The sequence below is a fragment of the Trypanosoma cruzi genome, genomic scaffold (genome assembly GCF_000209065.1).
Source record: "Trypanosoma cruzi strain CL Brener 1047053516697 genomic scaffold, whole genome shotgun sequence".
Classification (NCBI taxonomy): domain Eukaryota; phylum Euglenozoa; class Kinetoplastea; order Trypanosomatida; family Trypanosomatidae; genus Trypanosoma; species Trypanosoma cruzi.
Genome location: NW_001849550.1, coordinates 128,460 through 147,416, shown reverse-complemented (window position 1 = coordinate 147,416; position 18,957 = coordinate 128,460). Strand labels below are relative to the sequence as shown.

The 18,957-nt window shown below is 45.0% G+C and overlaps 12 protein-coding genes and 1 pseudogene across 12 annotated transcripts, besides 38 other annotated features; all 13 read right to left on the bottom strand.

Annotated features, from left to right (window-relative positions):
- Window positions 1–3,787: part of a sequence feature (heterozygous, non-Esmeraldo-like haplotype) that runs on past the window's edge.
- Window positions 403–1,329, bottom strand: Tc00.1047053508153.700 (hypothetical protein, conserved; the record flags this gene model as incomplete). The annotated part of the gene is made up of 1 exon (XM_817008.1): window positions 403–1,329. The coding sequence occupies one exon, from the start codon at window positions 1,327–1,329 to the stop codon at window positions 403–405; it is 927 nt and encodes a 308-aa protein (XP_822101.1).
- Window positions 1,424–1,452: a microsatellite.
- Window positions 1,473–1,496: a sequence feature (AT_rich).
- Window positions 1,587–1,631: a sequence feature (T-rich).
- Window positions 1,858–1,991: a sequence feature (T-rich).
- Window positions 2,091–2,193: a sequence feature (T-rich).
- Window positions 2,218–2,284: a sequence feature (A-rich).
- On the bottom strand, window positions 2,310–2,639 carry Tc00.1047053508153.690 (uncharacterized protein; the record flags this gene model as incomplete). The annotated part of the gene is made up of 1 exon (XM_817006.1): window positions 2,310–2,639. The coding sequence occupies one exon, from the start codon at window positions 2,637–2,639 to the stop codon at window positions 2,310–2,312; it is 330 nt and encodes a 109-aa protein (XP_822099.1).
- Window positions 2,397–2,595: a microsatellite.
- Window positions 2,697–2,730: a microsatellite.
- Window positions 2,822–2,874: a sequence feature (A-rich).
- Window positions 2,912–3,021: a sequence feature (A-rich).
- Tc00.1047053508153.680 (RNA-binding protein 6, putative) lies at window positions 3,020–3,772 on the bottom strand (the record flags this gene model as incomplete). The annotated part of the gene is made up of 1 exon (XM_817004.1): window positions 3,020–3,772. The coding sequence occupies one exon, from the start codon at window positions 3,770–3,772 to the stop codon at window positions 3,020–3,022; it is 753 nt and encodes a 250-aa protein (XP_822097.1).
- Window positions 3,510–3,589: a microsatellite.
- Window positions 3,591–3,655: a microsatellite.
- Window positions 3,788–4,124: a sequence feature (haploid, non-Esmeraldo-like haplotype).
- Window positions 3,801–3,858: a microsatellite.
- Window positions 3,968–3,988: a microsatellite.
- Window positions 4,006–4,025: a microsatellite.
- Window positions 4,125–4,980: a sequence feature (areas merged during assembly that could not be assigned to a particular haplotype. This can correspond to areas where the two haplotypes were merged or to regions with more than two copies in the genome that were merged during assembly.).
- Window positions 4,160–4,966, bottom strand: Tc00.1047053508153.670 (hypothetical protein, conserved; the record flags this gene model as incomplete). The annotated part of the gene is made up of 1 exon (XM_817002.1): window positions 4,160–4,966. The coding sequence occupies one exon, from the start codon at window positions 4,964–4,966 to the stop codon at window positions 4,160–4,162; it is 807 nt and encodes a 268-aa protein (XP_822095.1).
- Window positions 4,981–5,314: a sequence feature (haploid, non-Esmeraldo-like haplotype).
- Tc00.1047053508153.650 lies at window positions 5,251–7,467 on the bottom strand (annotated as a pseudogene).
- Window positions 5,315–13,265: a sequence feature (heterozygous, non-Esmeraldo-like haplotype).
- Window positions 7,585–7,617: a microsatellite.
- Window positions 7,961–8,022: a microsatellite.
- Window positions 8,288–9,268, bottom strand: Tc00.1047053508153.640 (inosine-adenosine-guanosine-nucleoside hydrolase, putative; the record flags this gene model as incomplete). Its single annotated transcript, XM_816999.1, has 1 exon — window positions 8,288–9,268. One exon carries the CDS (start codon window positions 9,266–9,268, stop codon window positions 8,288–8,290), a length of 981 nt encoding a protein of 326 aa, XP_822092.1.
- Window positions 9,357–9,418: a sequence feature (T-rich).
- Window positions 9,586–10,170, bottom strand: Tc00.1047053508153.634 (hypothetical protein, conserved; the record flags this gene model as incomplete). The annotated part of the gene is made up of 1 exon (XM_817021.1): window positions 9,586–10,170. One exon carries the CDS (start codon window positions 10,168–10,170, stop codon window positions 9,586–9,588), a length of 585 nt encoding a protein of 194 aa, XP_822114.1.
- Window positions 10,549–11,418, bottom strand: Tc00.1047053508153.630 (mitochondrial carrier protein, putative; the record flags this gene model as incomplete). Its single annotated transcript, XM_816998.1, has 1 exon — window positions 10,549–11,418. One exon carries the CDS (start codon window positions 11,416–11,418, stop codon window positions 10,549–10,551), a length of 870 nt encoding a protein of 289 aa, XP_822091.1.
- Window positions 11,522–11,552: a sequence feature (AT_rich).
- On the bottom strand, window positions 11,746–12,345 carry Tc00.1047053508153.620 (hypothetical protein, conserved; the record flags this gene model as incomplete). Its single annotated transcript, XM_816997.1, has 1 exon — window positions 11,746–12,345. One exon carries the CDS (start codon window positions 12,343–12,345, stop codon window positions 11,746–11,748), a length of 600 nt encoding a protein of 199 aa, XP_822090.1.
- Window positions 12,363–12,393: a sequence feature (AT_rich).
- Window positions 12,727–12,770: a microsatellite.
- Window positions 12,802–12,824: a microsatellite.
- Window positions 13,046–14,746, bottom strand: Tc00.1047053508153.610 (hypothetical protein, conserved; the record flags this gene model as incomplete). Its single annotated transcript, XM_816996.1, has 1 exon — window positions 13,046–14,746. The coding sequence occupies one exon, from the start codon at window positions 14,744–14,746 to the stop codon at window positions 13,046–13,048; it is 1,701 nt and encodes a 566-aa protein (XP_822089.1).
- Window positions 13,266–13,872: a sequence feature (haploid, Esmeraldo-like haplotype).
- Window positions 13,873–14,302: a sequence feature (areas merged during assembly that could not be assigned to a particular haplotype. This can correspond to areas where the two haplotypes were merged or to regions with more than two copies in the genome that were merged during assembly.).
- Window positions 14,303–18,957: part of a sequence feature (heterozygous, non-Esmeraldo-like haplotype) that runs on past the window's edge.
- Tc00.1047053508153.605 (hypothetical protein, conserved) lies at window positions 15,112–15,324 on the bottom strand (the record flags this gene model as incomplete). Its single annotated transcript, XM_817035.1, has 1 exon — window positions 15,112–15,324. The coding sequence occupies one exon, from the start codon at window positions 15,322–15,324 to the stop codon at window positions 15,112–15,114; it is 213 nt and encodes a 70-aa protein (XP_822128.1).
- Window positions 15,666–16,649, bottom strand: Tc00.1047053508153.600 (actin-like protein, putative; the record flags this gene model as incomplete). The annotated part of the gene is made up of 1 exon (XM_816995.1): window positions 15,666–16,649. The coding sequence occupies one exon, from the start codon at window positions 16,647–16,649 to the stop codon at window positions 15,666–15,668; it is 984 nt and encodes a 327-aa protein (XP_822088.1).
- Window positions 16,659–16,702: a sequence feature (GA-rich).
- Window positions 16,703–16,774: a sequence feature (T-rich).
- Window positions 16,787–16,811: a sequence feature (AT_rich).
- Window positions 17,072–17,108: a sequence feature (T-rich).
- On the bottom strand, window positions 17,157–18,254 carry Tc00.1047053508153.590 (hypothetical protein, conserved; the record flags this gene model as incomplete). Its single annotated transcript, XM_816994.1, has 1 exon — window positions 17,157–18,254. The coding sequence occupies one exon, from the start codon at window positions 18,252–18,254 to the stop codon at window positions 17,157–17,159; it is 1,098 nt and encodes a 365-aa protein (XP_822087.1).
- Window positions 18,343–18,374: a sequence feature (AT_rich).
- Window positions 18,400–18,473: a sequence feature (T-rich).
- Window positions 18,502–18,570: a microsatellite.
- Window positions 18,790–18,816: a microsatellite.

The following is an 18,957-nucleotide window of genomic DNA, read 5'->3' as shown; positions in this document are numbered from 1 at the left end:
GCCCCCGCCCCACTTCAACTATCCACTTGTTCCTGCCGCAACTCATTCCATTAAAAAAAAAAAATAATCAAAATCTCATATGAATACACACACAAAAAAATATACACGCAAACAAATACGTACACATGAAATCAAGCAAAAGGGATGAAAGCGTCAGTACACCACAGGAATAAAAGCAACAAACCTGCACACGCACCCACACTAAAAAAAGGAAAACGGTCCCGCTTCTGGCATCCTCTTATCAGAGGCATCAATTACTTTTCAGCGTAGAAAAAAAAAAAATAGGGAAAAAAACTACAAAAAATAACCGCACGCTTACACACAGGCACACAATGAAGATGGAGAAACTTAAGACAGACAGGGATGAATGCATGTATGCGCAAAAAAAAAAAAAACCGCGATTTATCTGAAGGCGATGAGGTCATTAGGATATACGTGTGAAAAGACTGCCTTTGGATTCGTGCAGGAAAAGGCGCTTGTGAGATACATGGGAGAGTCCAATTCGTCAAACACCCACACGCCTAGTGGGCCATCCAGTACCTCAAAGCCCAATTTTTTGTAATCATGAATTGTTCCCCAAACAGAGCACCAGCAGCCAAATGAAATGCTACACTTTCGGAGTGCATCCTCAACGTCATGAGAAAACCTGCGCTTCGTGAGAACGTTGATGGGCACAAACTGACGAAAACAATGAAATAGACCGTAACGGTTCACGCCACTCGCACTGGGGGCCACCCTCTTGAGAAACTCGGATACATTCATGACGCGGCATATTTCCCCCCGATCATTTTCCACCTCCACGGAGGGAATGGACTCGCCAGCACGCAAAGGACCCGGAAAACGAGATGCATCAAAATTTAAAAACGTCCGCACTCTTCCATGTGAGAAAACAAAGTACATGATTTCCTCTCGAGTAAGCCAAAAGGGCGTTTCATAGCCATGCTCTTTTGCTATTCTACCCAGCGTACTCAAGGTCTCCTCTGAGGTGGTGAGGGCAACGCCCCTGGCAGAAAGAGCAGGTGCGGTGATGTCCACAACGACGGGCACGTCTCCGCGGCGTCTATTAATTTTTCTCCAACGCTCGGAGTGAACGAGAACTGCCCGCGCAAAGCCCGCATGCATCGTACTCCACAAGGCCTCCTCCGGCAGTATGGCATCCAAAAGATACTCGGGCCTCACAGAAAGCCCCAGTTGATGAACCTGTGACGAAGTGAGAACGTGCGCCATTGGTCGCACTGCGGCGGATGCCCTTTTTAGCAACGCCGAGTGCACCATGGCGTCTGCCCAGGGGGCAATTGGCTCGTTGAAGATGGTGAGGCGTCCGCTCATACAGCCCGTCTGCAGGAAAGGAATGGATGGATGTGTTTGTTTGATATGTAGTGCGAGCAGACCCCCTTTTTCCATGCCGCCACCAGCAACACAAAGACAGAGAGAGAGAGAGAGAAAGAAAGAAAAAAAATAACATGAGACCCAAAAAATAATAAAAAATAAAATAACGCCACCACATCCATCCAACACATTTCCACCACAACTCACGTGACGGAAGTTGAGACGCAGCGGTGCGTATGCATGCAACATACGGGGGCAAAAAAAAAAAAAAAATTGTGGGAAAAAAGAAAGAAAAAAAAAAAGCAGGTCGCACAACAAAGACAAGTCATGAGTGGTAAACGATCGTAGAAGAGGGATTGTACAAACACAAAAACCAGCCACGTCTCTGTTCGCATCAAACAAAAATCCATGGCAGCTCAACGACAGTCCGGGAACAAAAACAAAAAAGACACGGGCACAAAAGTTTAAGCAAAAAAAGAAAAAAGGCAGGCCGAAGTAAAGAGGCCGTGCCGGTCAGTCTGTAGGAATAAAAAAAGGAAAAAAAAAAAAAATTGCCAACAAGAAAGAAAGAAAAATAAAAAACTACAACTGGAAGAAAAAAACAAAACAAAACAAAAAACACACATAAAAAAAAAAAAAGGAAAAAAAAAAGAAAAAAGAAAGCAACCACACGGAGCCCAGTACCCCGAACAAAGGCGATGCGATTGCCCGGCGCAAAGATATGCCCCCCCCCCCCCCTAACCCTAAGCCCACAGGTCAATAAGAAAAAAAAAAAAAAGTAAAGACATAAGCAAAAAAAGAAGAAAAAAAAACAAAGAAAATGAGACACACACCCAAAAAAAAAAAATAAAATAAAAAAAAAAAGCAGGCATGCAGGCTAAGACCACCTTCTTTTTTTCTCTTTTTTTTTCTTTTCATTCATTCATTTTATTTTTTCTTTCTCCTTTTCTCTTTTATTCGGCTTTCGTTGGAAGAACAAACTAAAAAAAAAAACAAAAAACCAGTGAATAATTCACCTCCCAATCCCTGAAACGCTCATCCATGCAAAAACACCAAAATGCATCCATATACATACATGCATCCATATACATACATGCATCCATATACATACATGCATCCATATACATACATGCATCCATATACATACATGCATCCATATACATACATGCATCCATATACATACATGCATCCATATACATACATGCATCCACATACATACATGCATCCACATACATACATGCATCCATATACATACATGCATCCATATACAGGGAGGGAAGATGGGGAAAAAAAAAAAAAAAAAGATGCATCAAATCAATGTAATCATCAATAGATAAATTAGTAAAAGATACAAACACGCACACTAGAAAAAAAGGAAAAAAAAGGAAGAAAAAAAAAAAACAGACACACAGCTACAGCATCCGCACAGTCAAATCTCGTTTCATCAGTCCCGTATACATCCCCAACAGCAACAAACTTGTTGGGTTTGGGCTTTTTTTTTTCTTTTCTCCCTTTTTTTTTCTCTTTTTATCTTTATTTTTTTTTCATTTCATCGTTCTTTTTTAATTAACTGACAGTCGTGTTTTTTGTTTGTTTCTTTCTTTTCCTCCTTCTTTCTTTTCCCGCCCTCGTTGTTTATTGTTCTTTTTTTTTTTTTTTTTTGTAGTTGTTTGCTGTTTTATTATTGTTATTATGTTATTGTCCCATGTGTGTGTTGGTTATTGGCACCCGAAACAATATTAAGCGGATTTGTGGAATACCCAACTTTTATTCGTTTCCCGTGAAATTCAAACCCGTTCATTCGCTCTACAGCCTCCTTGGCGTCCTCTGGGTTACAGAAATAAACAAAGCCGTATCCCTTTGGAAGATTCGTCTGCCTGTCGTGGATGATCCTGGCGCCATCCAAAGGCCCAAAGCGAGAAAAAAGTCCATGCAACTCTGCACTGACCACGTCAGGTGCCAAATAATTTACAATGAGCTGCTTGCGGTACCGTTCATCATTACTCGGCACGGGAGTGGTTTGATGACGTTGCGTCGAACTATGGCCCATCTGATGATACCCACCAGGAGCCGCGTTGTAGCCACTTACAAGGTTTTGGTTCATGGGAGCAACAGAGATCTGCATAAATGGGGTACTTTGAGGAACCCTTAAAGACATTACATTCCGCTGCTGGTGTACTTGATGTTGCTGAAGATGATGATGATTAGGATGATGATGATGATGGTGATGGTGATGATGATGATGGTGATGATGATGATGCTGTTGTTGTTGTTGTTGTTGTTGTTGTTGTTGTTGTTGTTGTTGTTGAATTTGTTGGTGTTGTTGCTCTGCATATGGCTGGTATTGTAACGGTCCCTGACGCTGCTGCGTTGCTGCATACGGTTGATACCCTTTATAAAGCACCATGGGTGCAGATGACTGCGGATTACTGTGGTAGTACATGAGCGCTATAAAATGCAGTCAATTGTATTATATATATATATATATATATCTACGTATATTTATTTATTTATTTATACATGTATGTAAGCATTTACAAGCAAACCAGCAGAAAATTTGTCAGAGTGCAGAAGAAGCCACCACGCAAAAAAAAAAAAAATCCCGGAGATTCCACAACAAGTGAACAAAAGAAGGAAAACACACACACACACACACACATAAAAAAAAAAAAAGCAAAAAATAAAAATAAAAATAATGTCTGCAATGACATTTTAAACAATGCCAAGCAAATTACATATAGATGTGTATATGTAATTTTTGAAAAAGCAAAAAACAACAACAGCAACGAGATAAGAAAAAAGAAAAAGATATCAGCAATTCGACGCCCCGTCATAAACGGCCCAATGCCGTTTCATGGGTGATGGAAGAAATGATGCACTCCCGTTCATCAAGGGTAAGAAATTCCTCAAGGAGCTGTAGCAACTGATCTGGTCGAACGGAGACATCGTAGTCCAAGGCGTGGAACATACGCCACTCCGTCTGGGCGCAGATCCCATGCAGGGAAAATGAATCGTGTGAGCTGGACGGCAATACATCCAACATATACTTGAGGGTAATTTTGTAATCAACATGCCACTTGAGTGCCAGGGAAAAGGCGACAAAAAGAATTCTCCAGCAGTTGCCAAGATGAAGCCAAAAAAAAATACCTCTGGATGAATTACAAAGTCGCTCCATGTATTTCTCAATGGAGTGCCGAAGTTGTAGTTTATCGATGATACAAAAGGCAATGACCCACGCGGCCGCATCCACATCCGCAAAGACGTAATGGAGATAAAAGATCATGGCCTCTATGGACATATGGGATGATCCAAAGACGCCCTGAAATTGTTCACTTTCATCGCTGAATAAATCAAACAATGTTGTGTTTTCCTTCGCTGCGGGTGTATGTTTATCAGCCACAATAAATGACATCCTGCTCTCTGTATCACTGGGATATGCAGCAGTTGCATCCAACCGATAAGATTCCATCATTCTGCACCAAAGTGTGAAGAGTGTCCTGCCGACACGAGTCTCGATGCTGCAACGCAATTGGCAAGGCAAAAAAAAGGGGGAAATGCCATCACGGCTCTGTTCCTCCTCAAGCTTTGCATATTTCTTTGCGCATGTCTCAATCTTTCCACGCAGAGCCTTCGGCATCGCTTTTCTACTGCCGGCTTCGCCCACAGGCAGCACCCATGGCGCATGAGGAACACACACGCAAGAAAAAAAAAAAGGGAAAAAGCGCAGTGCCTAAAAAAAGAGCAAACAAACAACCACAAAAAAAAGCAAACATTTTTTTCTTCATACTGCGGCACGCACACACACACAAAAAAAAAGAAGGGAAAAAAAAGAGGACGGAGTAACAGTCCATTGAGTTTGAAAACACATCTCTTTTCTTTGAATTTTTTTCTTTCATTCCCGATTTTTATTGGTTTACATGTCTACTTCCGTTTTTTGGCCGTTGGTGCAGACACACCGCCCGCCACGGGAAGAGAGAGGCCCAACTTCTTCTCCAACTCCTTTCGTTGAAGCTCCAGAGCGGCAAGTTTGTCGGCTTCGTACTGACATTCCTTCGCCTCACGGTCCCTGTCCGCCTCTGCGATGCTAAACTCCAAGAAAAGAGGCTTCAGGCGTGACGCCTCCGCCTCCTCCAGTTGTTTCAGTTGCCGTCGCACACGGTCCATCTCACGCTGCAAACGGTCCACTTTGTCCCTCTCCTGCTGAACGCGAGCCTCCATGTTTGCCTTACGCCCCGAGATCTCCGCCATCTCGTTGCTCACCCGCTCCTCGGTGCGTAGGAGGACCTCCTCGGCGGACTCAAAACGGACGCGTACAGCGGACAAGTTCTTTTCAAGATCCGCAATTTCCCGCCGCGCCTTCTCGGACGCGACGCGAGCCTCTTCATTACGGCGCAACAACTGCTCGCTCCGATCCTTAATGATGCGCCGTTCCATTTCAATTTCGTCTTCGGCCTGAGACAAGTCCCTTTCCTTGAAAGAGAGACCCTCAATCTCGGCCTTGAGCTTCGGGACAATGAGGCTCTTGTTCTTCTCCGCGTTTCGCGCCAATGTCGTCCGATGGCCAATAAGAGATTTATATCGGAAGTCATTGAATCCGACATTCATCTTCTCCAGCGTCATATTTCCTCTGAGCTGATCGTCCAAAAGCTCTCCCGTGGCATTTGACATGCAATTGCGTCGCAGATTCAACTCTCGAAGGGTACGATTGCTGGTCAAAAATAATGCAATGGCCTTCCCTCCGCCATCAGCGATCTTGTTGCAGGAGAGATTGAGTGAGATAAGCCCCTCGTTTGTCTTCATGGCCTCCGCGATACATTTTGACCCGGCATCCTTAAGTTTGTTGTTCGACAGATCTAAATGCTGCAGCGTGCTGTTCGCCGTGAGAGCCGCCCCAATTGGGCCCCATCTGCCTCGCGAATCTCACAGAAAGAAAGGAAAAGTGAACGGAGGTACTTGTTTTCTGCCAGCCCTTCCATAATATACTTTGGAGGCGCCCCCAAAGCTATTGTAAGAAAGCCGCAGTGTCTTTAATGCCGTTGAAGATGACAGGACTCGCTGCATTGCCTTGGCCGTCTTCTCTCCGAGTTCGTTAACCTCCAAATTTAGATATTCAAGCTTGTCCTCTCCATCCTCAATGGCCCCAGCAATCGCTTTAAACAGGACCATCCCGCCATTGTCACCCATGCTGTTCCGCTGCAGGGAAAGGTGGGTGATGCAAGTGGTCTCCAGGACCGGAGCCAGCGCCTTAATACCTGCGTACCCCAAATTGTTGACAGAAATATCCAAATGTTTCACGCTACAGTTTCCATCGAGACCTCCGACAATGAAGGAGACACCTGAAACACCCAAACCGTTGCTACTGAGATTAAGGTGGGAGAGAACCTTGTTTGCACGAAGCATGACCCCAATTGCCTCTGCGCCTTCCGTTGCAATGTGATTCCCATTAATGCCAGAATGAGCACCCAAGTCAAGCGAGACAACAGTGTTATTTTCAAGAAGTGCCCTGGCCAGAGCCACTCCACCAATGTGACCAATATCGTTGGAACGAAGACCCACATGTACAATGGTCCTGTTGATCCTGATTAATTTGGCGATGGAGCAGGCCCCTTCATCCCGTAACCGATTTCCACTCAAATCAAGAATGGTGTATTTTCTGTTATTGGACAAGATGTGTGCAATAGCCTCAGCACACATCGGACCAAACCCACTCTCCTTCAAACAAAAAAACTTACCTCTGCAGTTGGCGCTGATAAGTTCCATAAAGCGCATCTCGCGTTCCCATGACGGCAGCAGGTCCTGATCCATACATTTTGACTCGTAAAGCAATTGGAGATCCTTGACGGAAAAGTCCACTTCCTCCTGACTGCAGGATTGTATCGTCCCCCGCTTCACAAGCTCTTCAAAGGAGATAAAGTTGGCAACATACGGAAAGCCCCTTGGTAGAATACGCGGTAGAAATGTTGATGCCGTCGTTTGATCCTGCAAAAATGACCGTCGGCCCTTCGTTTTGTACCTGTACAAGTAACTTTCCACTTCACCACCGTATTTCGCAACCTCATACACGCCATCGGCACCTGACGACTCCGTGAATAGCACATCCCTCTGGCTTATTTCCGTTGTGTTCGTTACTTCGCTCATCCGCTTGTATGCCCCCCTTTTTTCTTTCGCTGTCGGTGTTACTGCTGCCGCTGCTTCTTCGTTGCTGCGTTGTGCAGGAAAGTGATAGGAGAAGGCACCTCCCACGCCAAAAAGACCAAAAAAAAAAAAAAAAAGAAGAAAAGAAAGAAACATTGAAAGGGATCTACACAAAAAGAAGGCAGCAAGCAGTTTGTAAAGCAAAGGACTGGCTGGAAGAACGCTGGACACAATCGAAGCGCGTTTCACTCCCCTCAGTCACCCGCTCCCAACCAAAACATCGGGTGCTATGTAAAGCCATTTGTCATTCTTCAACTCTTCTCCCCGATTGTGTTTTTTTCTTTTTTGTATTGGCCCCCAAACAGTCGTTCGCGGCTGTGCAAACAAAATATTCTCCGTTCCCTTCATTCTTCCCATAGTCCCCGCGTTATTTCTTTAAAGAAACGGCATTCTCGCACCTCAGCAGCTTTCCAATCCGCTGTGTGGTCAACAGTTCCGCACGCATGTATACACGCACACCACACACGGATGCACCCCTCCACACAGGCAAACACACACATAAAAAAAGGCCTATCTCTTCTTTTTCCTCGCCGTCCTCCTCTATTGTTCTTTTTTTTTTTTTCTTCCTTTCCACGTGTCATCGGCAATTCAACTCTTCCAAATAAAAGCACGCTCCCCTCATTTCAACGTTTCAAATGATAAAAGTAAAAATAAACTATGTCTTTATTCATTCTTACGTTTTCTCTTTTTAAAAAGTGAATCTCCTTCCTTTTCTTTTCTCAGTCTTATGACCCCCCCCACATGTCTCTTTCCCCGTGAATTATCAGCAAATACGCATACTGGAAAGCACCATGTCATAAAATAATTCTGCATTGGTGTTCTTGGCAACATATGTGCAAGTACGTCCTTGCGTCGAACGAAACGTGCGCCCCTCGTCCTTTGTTTTATTAATCTCTACCTCCAGAGCCATCGGCTCAAGATCTGCCAAATTGTTGTCAATTACGTAGGCGGCTGTCAGAGAATCCCAGGCATAGTAGCCATCGCCTGGGCGAAGAAGCACATGGTGCGTGCACATGGCCCAGGTGGAACCCACAAATTGCGAAAGCAAGTACTCATTTTGGGCACCAAAGCGCTTCACAAGAGATGAGCATACAGGAACGGTATTCGTCGAATTAAGTGAGAAGAGAACGTTGCGTATATGAGGGCATTCCAGCACCGTCTTCGCTGCTGGTGGATCCCAATAAATGTTCCATTCTGCCGTCCCGTCAGTGCCCGGGAGAAAAACATTGCCACCGACATCCACAGCGCCACCCATGATGACACACTCCTCCACCTTGTCTGTAAAGCGTCTCCCATACTTCTCTATACACCACGCCACATTGGAGAGTGGTCCGGTCACACATATCGTTACCTTTTCCGGCGAATTCATCACCAGATCCGCAAGCAACTCCTCACCCACGAGTTTTTCATACTCTGGCTTCAACTTCTCCCACATCTCGGTGTGCTCAGGAATGTTCAGAGAGGGCAAATCATCCATGTTTTTCGCAGAACAGCGCCACTCCATCGGAAACGGATTCACGCCATGAAAAGACGAAATGCCAATGGGAAAAAGAGGCCGGTTCGCACGCTTGTTTAAAAGGCACATCAGTTTCCCGGTGATGTTGAATGCATCAGCAACAAAACAATCGGCATCTGTGCAGATGCAGCCAATGACACTTACCTTCTCTGGCCACGCTAGCAGCAGTGCCAGAGAAATGATGTCATCGTGATTACCATCCTGATCCAAAATAACGGCCTTTGGCATCTTCCACACAGAAGTACAGTTACACGGAAAAACAGACAACACTTCTCTAAAGGTCTTCCCTTCGGTCCCCTTTTCTCAATTCTCCTCCAAAGCAAAAAAAAAAAAAAAAAGGGAGCAGACAGACCAAAAACAACAACAACAAAAAAAAAACGGGAAATTAACGACAATGCTTTTCCTCCACACCACTTGGAGAGAAAACGTTACACACACAAACAAAAAAAAAGCCGACCATGCAACCAGATTCCTTAGTCCAAGAGGAGAATCTAGCCCTGAGCATGTAAGCAACTAACGATGCCAATGGATTCAGTACTGTCATTTTATTCTGACGACACGGAACGATACGGAAGAAATTCGGTCTCAATCTCTTGTGGGACAAATTCCGCCAAAAGATCATATGACCGCTCTGGTGTGATTTCACGTCGAAATTCCGAAACGTGTTCCGCCCACATGTGGTACCGGCCAACTTCATACCACATAAGGCTGGCGAATAAAAAAAGAAGTCGTCTGTTCATTCTGGCGCTTCCTGCATGCACGGCTAAACGGCAGCCACACCCCAAAACGCCCATCCCTGCGGCAAAGAATCCACATTGATGTCCAACTAAACCATTGTTCACTTTTTGCGCCTTCACGGCATTGTAATACATACCGCACATAAAGAAGAGTCCTAACCACCACCGCTCCATGTTCCTTGCCTTCATTGTCAGGCATCCAAAGAAGCAACCGGCCAAACAGGCGCAAGCTACACGAAAACCGCTACGTGGCTGCAGTCCTGCAGGCTGTTCGAGCATTGTTGAGTACAAAAGCGGCTCATAGGCCCCACCAAAATGATAGCCACGACGGGCAACAGATCCATCTTCTGCATCAACGTAGAGAATACGGCGGAGTGCCTGGGAGCCAGTCATGGGCGTCTACACACCAACAGTCCCTTCGTCAGAAGGAAATAACAAAGAACAAAAAAAAAAAATTATATGCAAAACAAACAACAACAACAAAAAAGAGTTATTTCCAGCACCGTTTCTCACTTAGCATGGGGTTCAGACTCACGACCCGCGAGCCTCAAAACCACCCTTCAAATAAGCATGAAAATCCTTAGGCAAATGTGTTCTTGTCTTCTGTATATATCATTTTCGATGGTGTTTTACCTGTTTATTAAACACCTGGTTTCTTTTTCCTTCTTGTTTTGGTTGTTGTTGAAGAGAAGAAAAAATATTGGCAAGGATTTTGCTTCATATGTCAAAACATTGTGAATACAAGTAAGTGGGATCGCATGTATGAAAATATTACCAACGCTCCATGGCTTTCTTTGTCATCTCGTAAGTAATCATCATCAGTGCGCCTGAGGAAGCCGTGTGTATAATTCTCGCAGAAACGCCAGCAAAAAATCCACGCACACCACGGTTTAGAACAATATTTCGTAAGACTGCCAAAAAACGTGATTCATTCCCAAGCTGTAGATGCGTCTTGGCAACATCCAACGGGGAAGAGACTACTGACGCCATGGTGCCGGCTAAGAGGGCGGCTGCCACATACTCCACCGCAAGCTCGTTCTCCTTGTCGCGGCGCCCACCACCCAGAAAAGCGAGGAATCCCTCGTACACCGTCCAGTACGTCGCAACGTGTGGCACATTCATCAATATTGTTGTGGGCAGCGAAACAAAAAATACCCGGAGCCCATTCTCCTCAAAAACGTAACGCGCACACCGCAAAGAAGAAGTGAATCGCCCTCCATTGTCCATCTGCATCCGCTGCTTCACAACATCAAAAGGGGTGGCGATCGTGTCGTGGGCCGCCGCCGCACAACTCGAGGATATCAGGATCGATGCATTCGATTCCTCTCCAAAAACACGCTTTGCCGACTCATATGAGCCAAAGTACGCTCCGTGCGAAGGAACAGCAGACACAAGAATGGGAAAAACACCACGGTAGAGGTGCGTAAGAGGCTCGCTACGAAACACCTGACGAAGGGCGGATGTGATGTTTGGTGAGCTCCCACTCTGTATTCTAGTCTTGATCGTGTCGAATGGAAACATGGCAAAGTGCTCCACAAAGCCGGCGACGCTCCCAGCAACTAGCTCCGAGGAAGAGATGTAGAATGGAACTCCCACATCCTCCCTCACACCGTAAATGGCAGGTATGTCCGCAGAAGACATCCTATTCAACCCACTACACAAAACAAAAGCCAACCACACACACGCACTGAGAGGAATGCTTCCAAACCTGTGCGTAAAAACTAAAACCAAAATAAAACTCATCAAAAAAAAATATATAAAAAGAAAAAAAATATCTTCCAAAGTGAACAATTCGCAGTACTTTTTGTTGTGGTTTCGTTGCTATTTTTCCTCCCCTCCATTGAAACACAATCATTCAAACTCAACAGTATTTCTCCTTTTTTTGTGTGGGTGCTTTTTCAAGAAAATGTGTGGAGCACCAGAGGAAAAAGTGCATTGGAAATGTTTTCTTCTCCCTCACACGCGACGTTAGAGCGCACGGCAGCTGACACCCATTTCGGCAAGAACAGAAATAATCTTACGCGCTGGAATAAAACCAGACACCCGAGAACCATCGCGAGTGTTAGACGTGAGATGCATACCCACAACGTGATCCCCAAAGTGATCAATCACAGGCGCACCACTGGAGCCGCTGGTGCTGACGGTTCCGCGTGCCACGCAGTTAAGCAACCCGCTTTCAACCACGACCCCTGGCGACACAATTGTCTCGTGCGGCCACTTTGTCGAGAGCCACACGGTGGCCACACGCGCCTGTATTGGAGGAAGAAAACCGCGCAGAGGAATATGTTCCAGTTCCCTATCGACCCACAGAACAAGAATGTCATTGGCTCCATTCTTCAACGCATGTTCAACGTGAGCCTCTGTCATATCCGGTTGTCGAATGGTAAAATCGCCAACGTCATCCTTGACTGCGTTAAAGTGATGGCCTGCTGTCACCAAAACACGTGGCAACACCGCAACGCAGGTACCAAGGAAACCACCACGCCAATATAATGCATGCATGGCCTTCAGTACATCCGCTGATGGCACCAGTGTCGCTGTGGCATCAAAAAGGCCATGTCTAATCATTCCCCTCCCCTATTCGGTAAAAAATAAAATTAAATAATAAAAAAAAAAGAACGTCTTCGCCAACCAAAGAGAGTCAAGCAATAGAAAAGCCTTTCAAGCAACATGAAGCCACAAACACACACACACACAAAAAAAAAAAAAGCGAGGAAGACGGCATCAACATATTCAAAAAAGAATGTTTTCCTCGCAGAACTGAAAAGAATGGCACGTGACATGCACTCCAAAAAAACAGCCATACTTCATCCATGCATTCACCTCAGCTCTATCATTTGTCATATGCCCATCCTTTTTCCTTTGCCAGATAAATAAACAACCATGAAAATCAGTCACATATATAAACGTAGACGTGAGGGGAGGAAAAAAAAAAAAACGGGCGAAAAGACAAACAAACAAAATAAAAAAAAACAAAAAAACAAGCAAACAAAAATAAATAATAATAAACAGAAAAAAGGGGAAAATAATAATAGTAATAATAATAAACCTGTTTCATAAAAATAAAATGTAAATCTCTCTTTTTCACGTCTGATGGAAAAGAGACTTATGTTGGGGTGCATTAATAATTCCACTTTGGCGCTATTAATATGCCCCCCTTCCCCCCTTCTGTCTGCCACTGCTTCGCCGTTGTTTCTTTTTTTTTTTTTTTTCCCCTCCATCCCCACCACCACTGCCGCACAGCACCCTCATTTGTCTGGCGGACTCTCTACTTGCGCTTGAGTTTGCTCTCCTTGAGCCACTCCTTCATCACCTTCAGTATGCTTTCAAACTGCTGCGAAACCTGTGGCTCGCTGGCGTGCTGTTGGACACTGGACTCCAACATCTTCACAACATCAAAGAGCGAGTCCACAGGCTCTTGATTCGCAAACACCTGTTGAAAGACACCAATGCAAGCTCCTTTTTTACCCTCAATGTACTCGGGGGCATTGTCAAGGCGTTCGAGAACGTCAAAGGCCTTGGCAGCATAGTAAAACGCACAGACCTTGTAACAGTCATTTGCCATGAGCTGCAAGACATTAAAGGATTCAGCGCTTGTCTCCATTTTCAGATAAATATCCCATGCCCGCTTTGCATGATTGTTCATGATGTGAGATCGCATTAGCCAACTTGTGTAGCTGAATTCCGCCCTAATTTTTTCGGAGCGAACCGCCGTGAGCGATTCTTCCGCTTCCGCAAAATTCCCGGTCCCCGCACAGGCAATGCCATACAGATATAGGAATGTATCATCGTTTAAAAAGTAGGGTTTGATGGAGCGTAAGTAAAGAAGAACATTTGGAAAGTCACGGAGCAAAAAGAAGTATGAGGCCATGCACTGTCGCCCGGGAATGGTGTCGCACTCAGACTGAGCAGTGCCTATGAGATTGAAATACTCCCGTGTGATCTTCAGATGCTCCTCCGAGTCAAGTTTTTGTCCAATTAAGGCATTCACGACGCCTTTTAGAATGTACTCAGGCGTAGAAACAGGCTCAAGATCTTTGATCAACTCGTACGCCTCCTCAAATTGATCGTGACGCAGTTGATAAATAACGAGATTCAGCCTTGCCTCGGGGACAACATTGATAAGCGGAGGTAATGCTTGAAGTGCGTCCTCCCCGTTACGAAAGACAACCAAGTTGTGTTTTACTATGTCATTCTCAACATTGTAAGTTGACCGCTGCAGGTCGATGAGTACTCTTAACTCTCCCTCTGCCGTCTTGCCATTATACAGACGGTAGTGATTGCATGCCTTCAAGTTGATGGCAGTGGCACTGTTGCTATGTGTTTGCAAGTATACATTCAACACCTCCAAGCTAACATCATAGTAGTCCAACTTATAATAACACATCGCAACGTACACGTTGAGTGCTACGTACTCTCGGGTTTCTAGTAGAATTCGCTTGTAAACATCAATGGCTTCTTGAAAGTGACCACGATAGTAATGAACCGCGGCCAATGAAAGTTGATCCTCAACCGTATCCTTCAACTTCTGGTGGTAAACCAGCAACTTTTCCTCATCGTATAATTTCTGGGCAATGTGAAACAATAAACGTGTTTGCAACGAACACTCTGGTCCCCTTAACACACACTCCTCTGCCTCCTTGTAGGATCCATTAACAAAGTGACAACATCCCATGTGGATATAGTGCATTGGATCACAACGTTCTAGGGACAATAACTCCTTGTAGACATCAATAGCCTTTCCCACATCATTCATGTGAAATGCACTGTATGCCAGCCATGGGTTAATGGAGAGATCGCCAACCGGCTGGTTTGTTGTCTTGTAGAACTCTAGCATTGTTGTAGCCTTGGAGAAATCCCGTGCCTGCAGCGCCTCCTCCAGCTGGTCCACCACGGAGGCCTTTGTTTGAATGGTCTTTTGTATCGGCGCTGCATTTCTCCGCCTCACTCGACCACTTGTCAAGAGCATGGCACCTTTTCTGTATTTCCTTTTCCTTTTTGGTTCCCTTCTTTTGCCAGTATACAAAACTGTGTGAGCGTGTTCTTTGTTCAACTGCTATTTATGGTGTTTCCCCCAGTCAAATTCCAAGTCCTCAGTAATTTCTCCTCCAATGTGCATGTGCATGTATGTAGGATACAGTAACAAAGAAATGAGAAGTGTGCAGAAATAAATTTTTAAAAACCCCCTAAATTCAGGCAGTCGGATCATGGATGGGACCAACTTCTTCCCGACAAGCACAGATGTCCGCTTTTCACAGGCCCCCAAATAAAAACAATTGACCGCAACTCATACAAAAAAAAAAAAAAGAAGTAAGAAAGAAGACCCTATTCATGTCACTTGCCTCGCTTGGAAAGAGAATCCTTCACGCGATCCTTCGCGTAGCCTTGCATCGTGCCAGCACAGATGTAGACTGTGAATGGAATGAGCGCAAGGCCACAGTAACGGCCAATCAGTTCATGATCAGCCATGCCACGCATTGCCATCCGAGCCCGCATGAGTTCATACCGCGCAATGAGACGGAACTTCAACGCTCTAAATAACCCCATCCTTGACTCCCAAAGACAGGGAGACACATACGCCTCGACGTACGGTAGTTTCTGCGTGTGTGTGTGTGTGTCTGTGCTACACTCCGTATCACATGTTTTTTTTTTTTTTTTGCGGGTTCGTTCAATTAAATTCAAACCATCACACGACAAAAAAAAAGGCGAAGTTTTTTAGAAGATCGGAGCCAAAAAGAAAAAAAAAAAGGGAAAAATAAGAAGTAGTTGCTGTGGCACAATGCACACATACAAACAAGAAAGATTATTTTTTTTTAAGGAGAAATGACTGCCCAACGTGCCCCACGCCCAATAACACATCTTCTACGTTTCTTCATGCGTATTTTCATTCACCTTCCATCGACAGCCTTAAGGTGAATGCAACGGTGTGGTCCTTCTTCCTCGTACTCTGCCGCATGAACACACATGCCCTTAAAACTGCTCAACTGAGAGAGAATAACACAACCTGAGAGCGGTGCATGCATGGGCACTTTTGCCTGCAAATGATGCGGGGGCACCTGCAAAGGCGCCACGGCATGACTCAGCGCACCACGAAAAACCTCTCGCACCCCCTTCACAGCGGACGCGCCGCCAAAAAGCACCCACTCGTTTAAGAAGGGAAAATCCATTAAACTCTTCTGATACGCATAGTGCACGGCAACAGGAGCACTAATGTGTGGTTGGTGAAAGAGCAACGCCTCGCCGGCCTCCCGGCACGCAGCAAAACTAATTGGGAACGGCAGAGTGTTGCCGTCGGGAAGCGTCAAGCGTGAGGGCAGCGCGACGGGCTCCTCACCAACCCAGCACGCGGAAGACTTCAACGCGCGAAGAATTGGCTCCTCCGCTTCTGGGAGATGACGATTCAACACACAGTCTGCGCCTCGAGCACCCACCGACTGCACCTCGGCACAGAGAGAGGTCTGGACAATGCCATTCACAACAGGCACAAAACGAACCCCGCGGTACCCAACGTCCATGCCTATTCCAGTTGTTTTCCCCACAGAAAAAAGAGCTGTTGCCGCTGCGTAGCCCAGAAACACACGTTTGGCATCTAGATACTCAAAACAGCATTTTAAAATGAGTTCCCTCTTCCACTGCGGAAGCAACACGTCCAAAAGTAACGAAAGTGTTAAGCCAGAGTCCACGGGGCAGGAATCTGAAAGTAACTCTGCAAGCTGTCGTCCAAACAGCACCACGTCCAGGGCATCATCCAAGTACGCCGTGCTGGGCACCTCGCTCACGCCAGGATCAAACCCCAGGGTCTTGTCTGTCTTTGAGAAGCATGCGTGCTTCACCGTGTGCGATCCGCAATCAGCAACGAACGTGATATCCATGCGTTTCAACCTCCTCCTCTTTCTCCTCCTCCTCCCCCTCCCCCCCCCCCCCCAAAAAAAAAAAAACAACATAAAAAGAGCGTGAGAAAAAAGTTGAAAACAAACGAAATTAAAAAAGAAAAAAAGGGATTGGAATGTATTTTATTTTATTTATTTATTTTTCAAGGCTTCAATCAAGAATACTGCTGCTCCTTATTACTATTATTCGCTTTTTTTTTTGCCCTACCTCCTCATGAATTCACAGGAGGCAGCTCACACATTCCGTTTCATTCCAATCCAAAACACAAACATCGCACACCTGCCCCTCTTATTTTCTTTCTTTTCCAAGTTTTTTTGTTTTTTGTTTTTTGTTTCTCTTATTCGGTTATATTGCACATCGGAAGAGAAGCACAACACCAAGGCAGCGTACAAGGAGACGCGGCAAACAAAAAAGTAAAAAAAAAAAGAGAAAAAAAGAAAGGGGTCCAAAAGAATAATTCAAACCAGATACCATTCCTCAAAAACCCATCAATGCGGAGTGGTTTGCCTAATACCATCGATTATATACGACAGTCGTGTCAAGTATTGACTCATCTCAGGCGGTTTTCCATCTTGCAAAAAGGTTCGGTCCACGGTATTGATGGCTTCCTGCATGAGCGCCCTATATTGTTGAACGGCTACAGTATCGTCGCTAAAGTTAGGTGCCACCGGTGCCAAGGAGAAGGACTCTGTCGTTTGGACTGCAGAGGCTACAAAAGGAGCCGACGGCGATGTTTCCCCTGGCGCATTTGTCGCCGCATCAGGGGTAACATGAGGTTCACCATCACTTGTGTCCCCATTTATATGAGGTACGAAGACATTTCTAAAAGCCATCTCGTCACCAGGAAAATGATATGAACTATTCCAATCCATCTTTGGTGTACGCCACGGCAATGCCTCTCGAGAGACAGTGTGATTCTGACTGACATAAGCTGGGTATTTCTTGGTACTGGTCTCCAGCTTGGTCATCACCTTTGGGACAAGTCGTGTTGCGGTGAAGTTGATGACACTATGTGGGATAGAGCCCCTAGGGTCGCTTTGAGTGATATAAGTCAAAACGCACCCATCTTCGCCCAAGGGCTGGATCAAGTATCCAGTTAGAATCGATCGAGCACGAATAAAGCCCTTCTTTTCAGGGCAATCAGCGTGTTTCACAGAGTGATTAAATATAATAAACTCGCCGTTACTAAACTCCATCCAGGAGCGAATATTGCAGAAGTCACGGTTCTTCAGAGGCCAGGGAAACTTCGCGGAGTAGTACCCAATATCGTTATGCGCATTCAACTTCACAATATTATAGCCCTCAATCATATTTTCATCCCACACCTCACGGTACTTGGCGTCATGTAAGTTGTCATACAGGTCCAAACCCGGAACCCCTCGCATCTCACGCCGAACGCGAACAATGTTGAGTCCCACCGAGGTGTCCTCCGGAGGCCGTGACTCCACCGTTGTGACCGCATCCGAGTAATGGCTTGACCAGTTATCTTCGGAAAGCGCAAACTGTTTAAAGGCGCGGAAGTCCGAGAGGGTTTGTAGTTTGTACTTTTGGCCAGATGACTCAACAAACAACTCGTCGTTAGACATCACCGGGAAGTTATCAAAAAAGGGAGGAAAAGCCAAACAAGAAATGGTGCACGTAACAAACAAACAAACAACCAATCAAAAACAACACAATATAAATATAAATAAATATATTTATATATAGGTCTAATTTAGCTACTCACTTAATAAATAATAAATAAAAACAAACAGGGGAAAAAACAAAACAACAACAACAAGACACAAAAAGAAAAAAAAAGGCAACTATACGTCAAGCAGAGAAATACAGAACATAATAATAATAATAATAATAATAATAATAATAATAATAATAATAATAATAATAATAATAATAATAATATGAATCCAGACAGACAAACACACGGGCAAAAAAAAAAAAAGATATATGTATTATATATGTATCCTTCGCACATGACATTGCAAGCGTCAGTGTGCGAGGAAGACAAGAGGCGAGGCAATTTGTGTATTGGGCACACTTCCATAACAAACCCCACCGCCCCCAAAAAAAGATCCATTGCGTACATCAGAGAACCGTCCAATGCATGCATAAATACGCCCGACGCACACACACACACACACACACACAGAAAGAAAAAAAGAGGGCAAGTTAGAGGGGAAAAAAAAAACCCAACAGCAGCAAATACGATGCATTGTATTGATTGTCCCGCTCTCCCTTCTGTTGTTTGCAAAACAGGGCGACTGAAATGTTCGTTGTGAAAATTGCTCA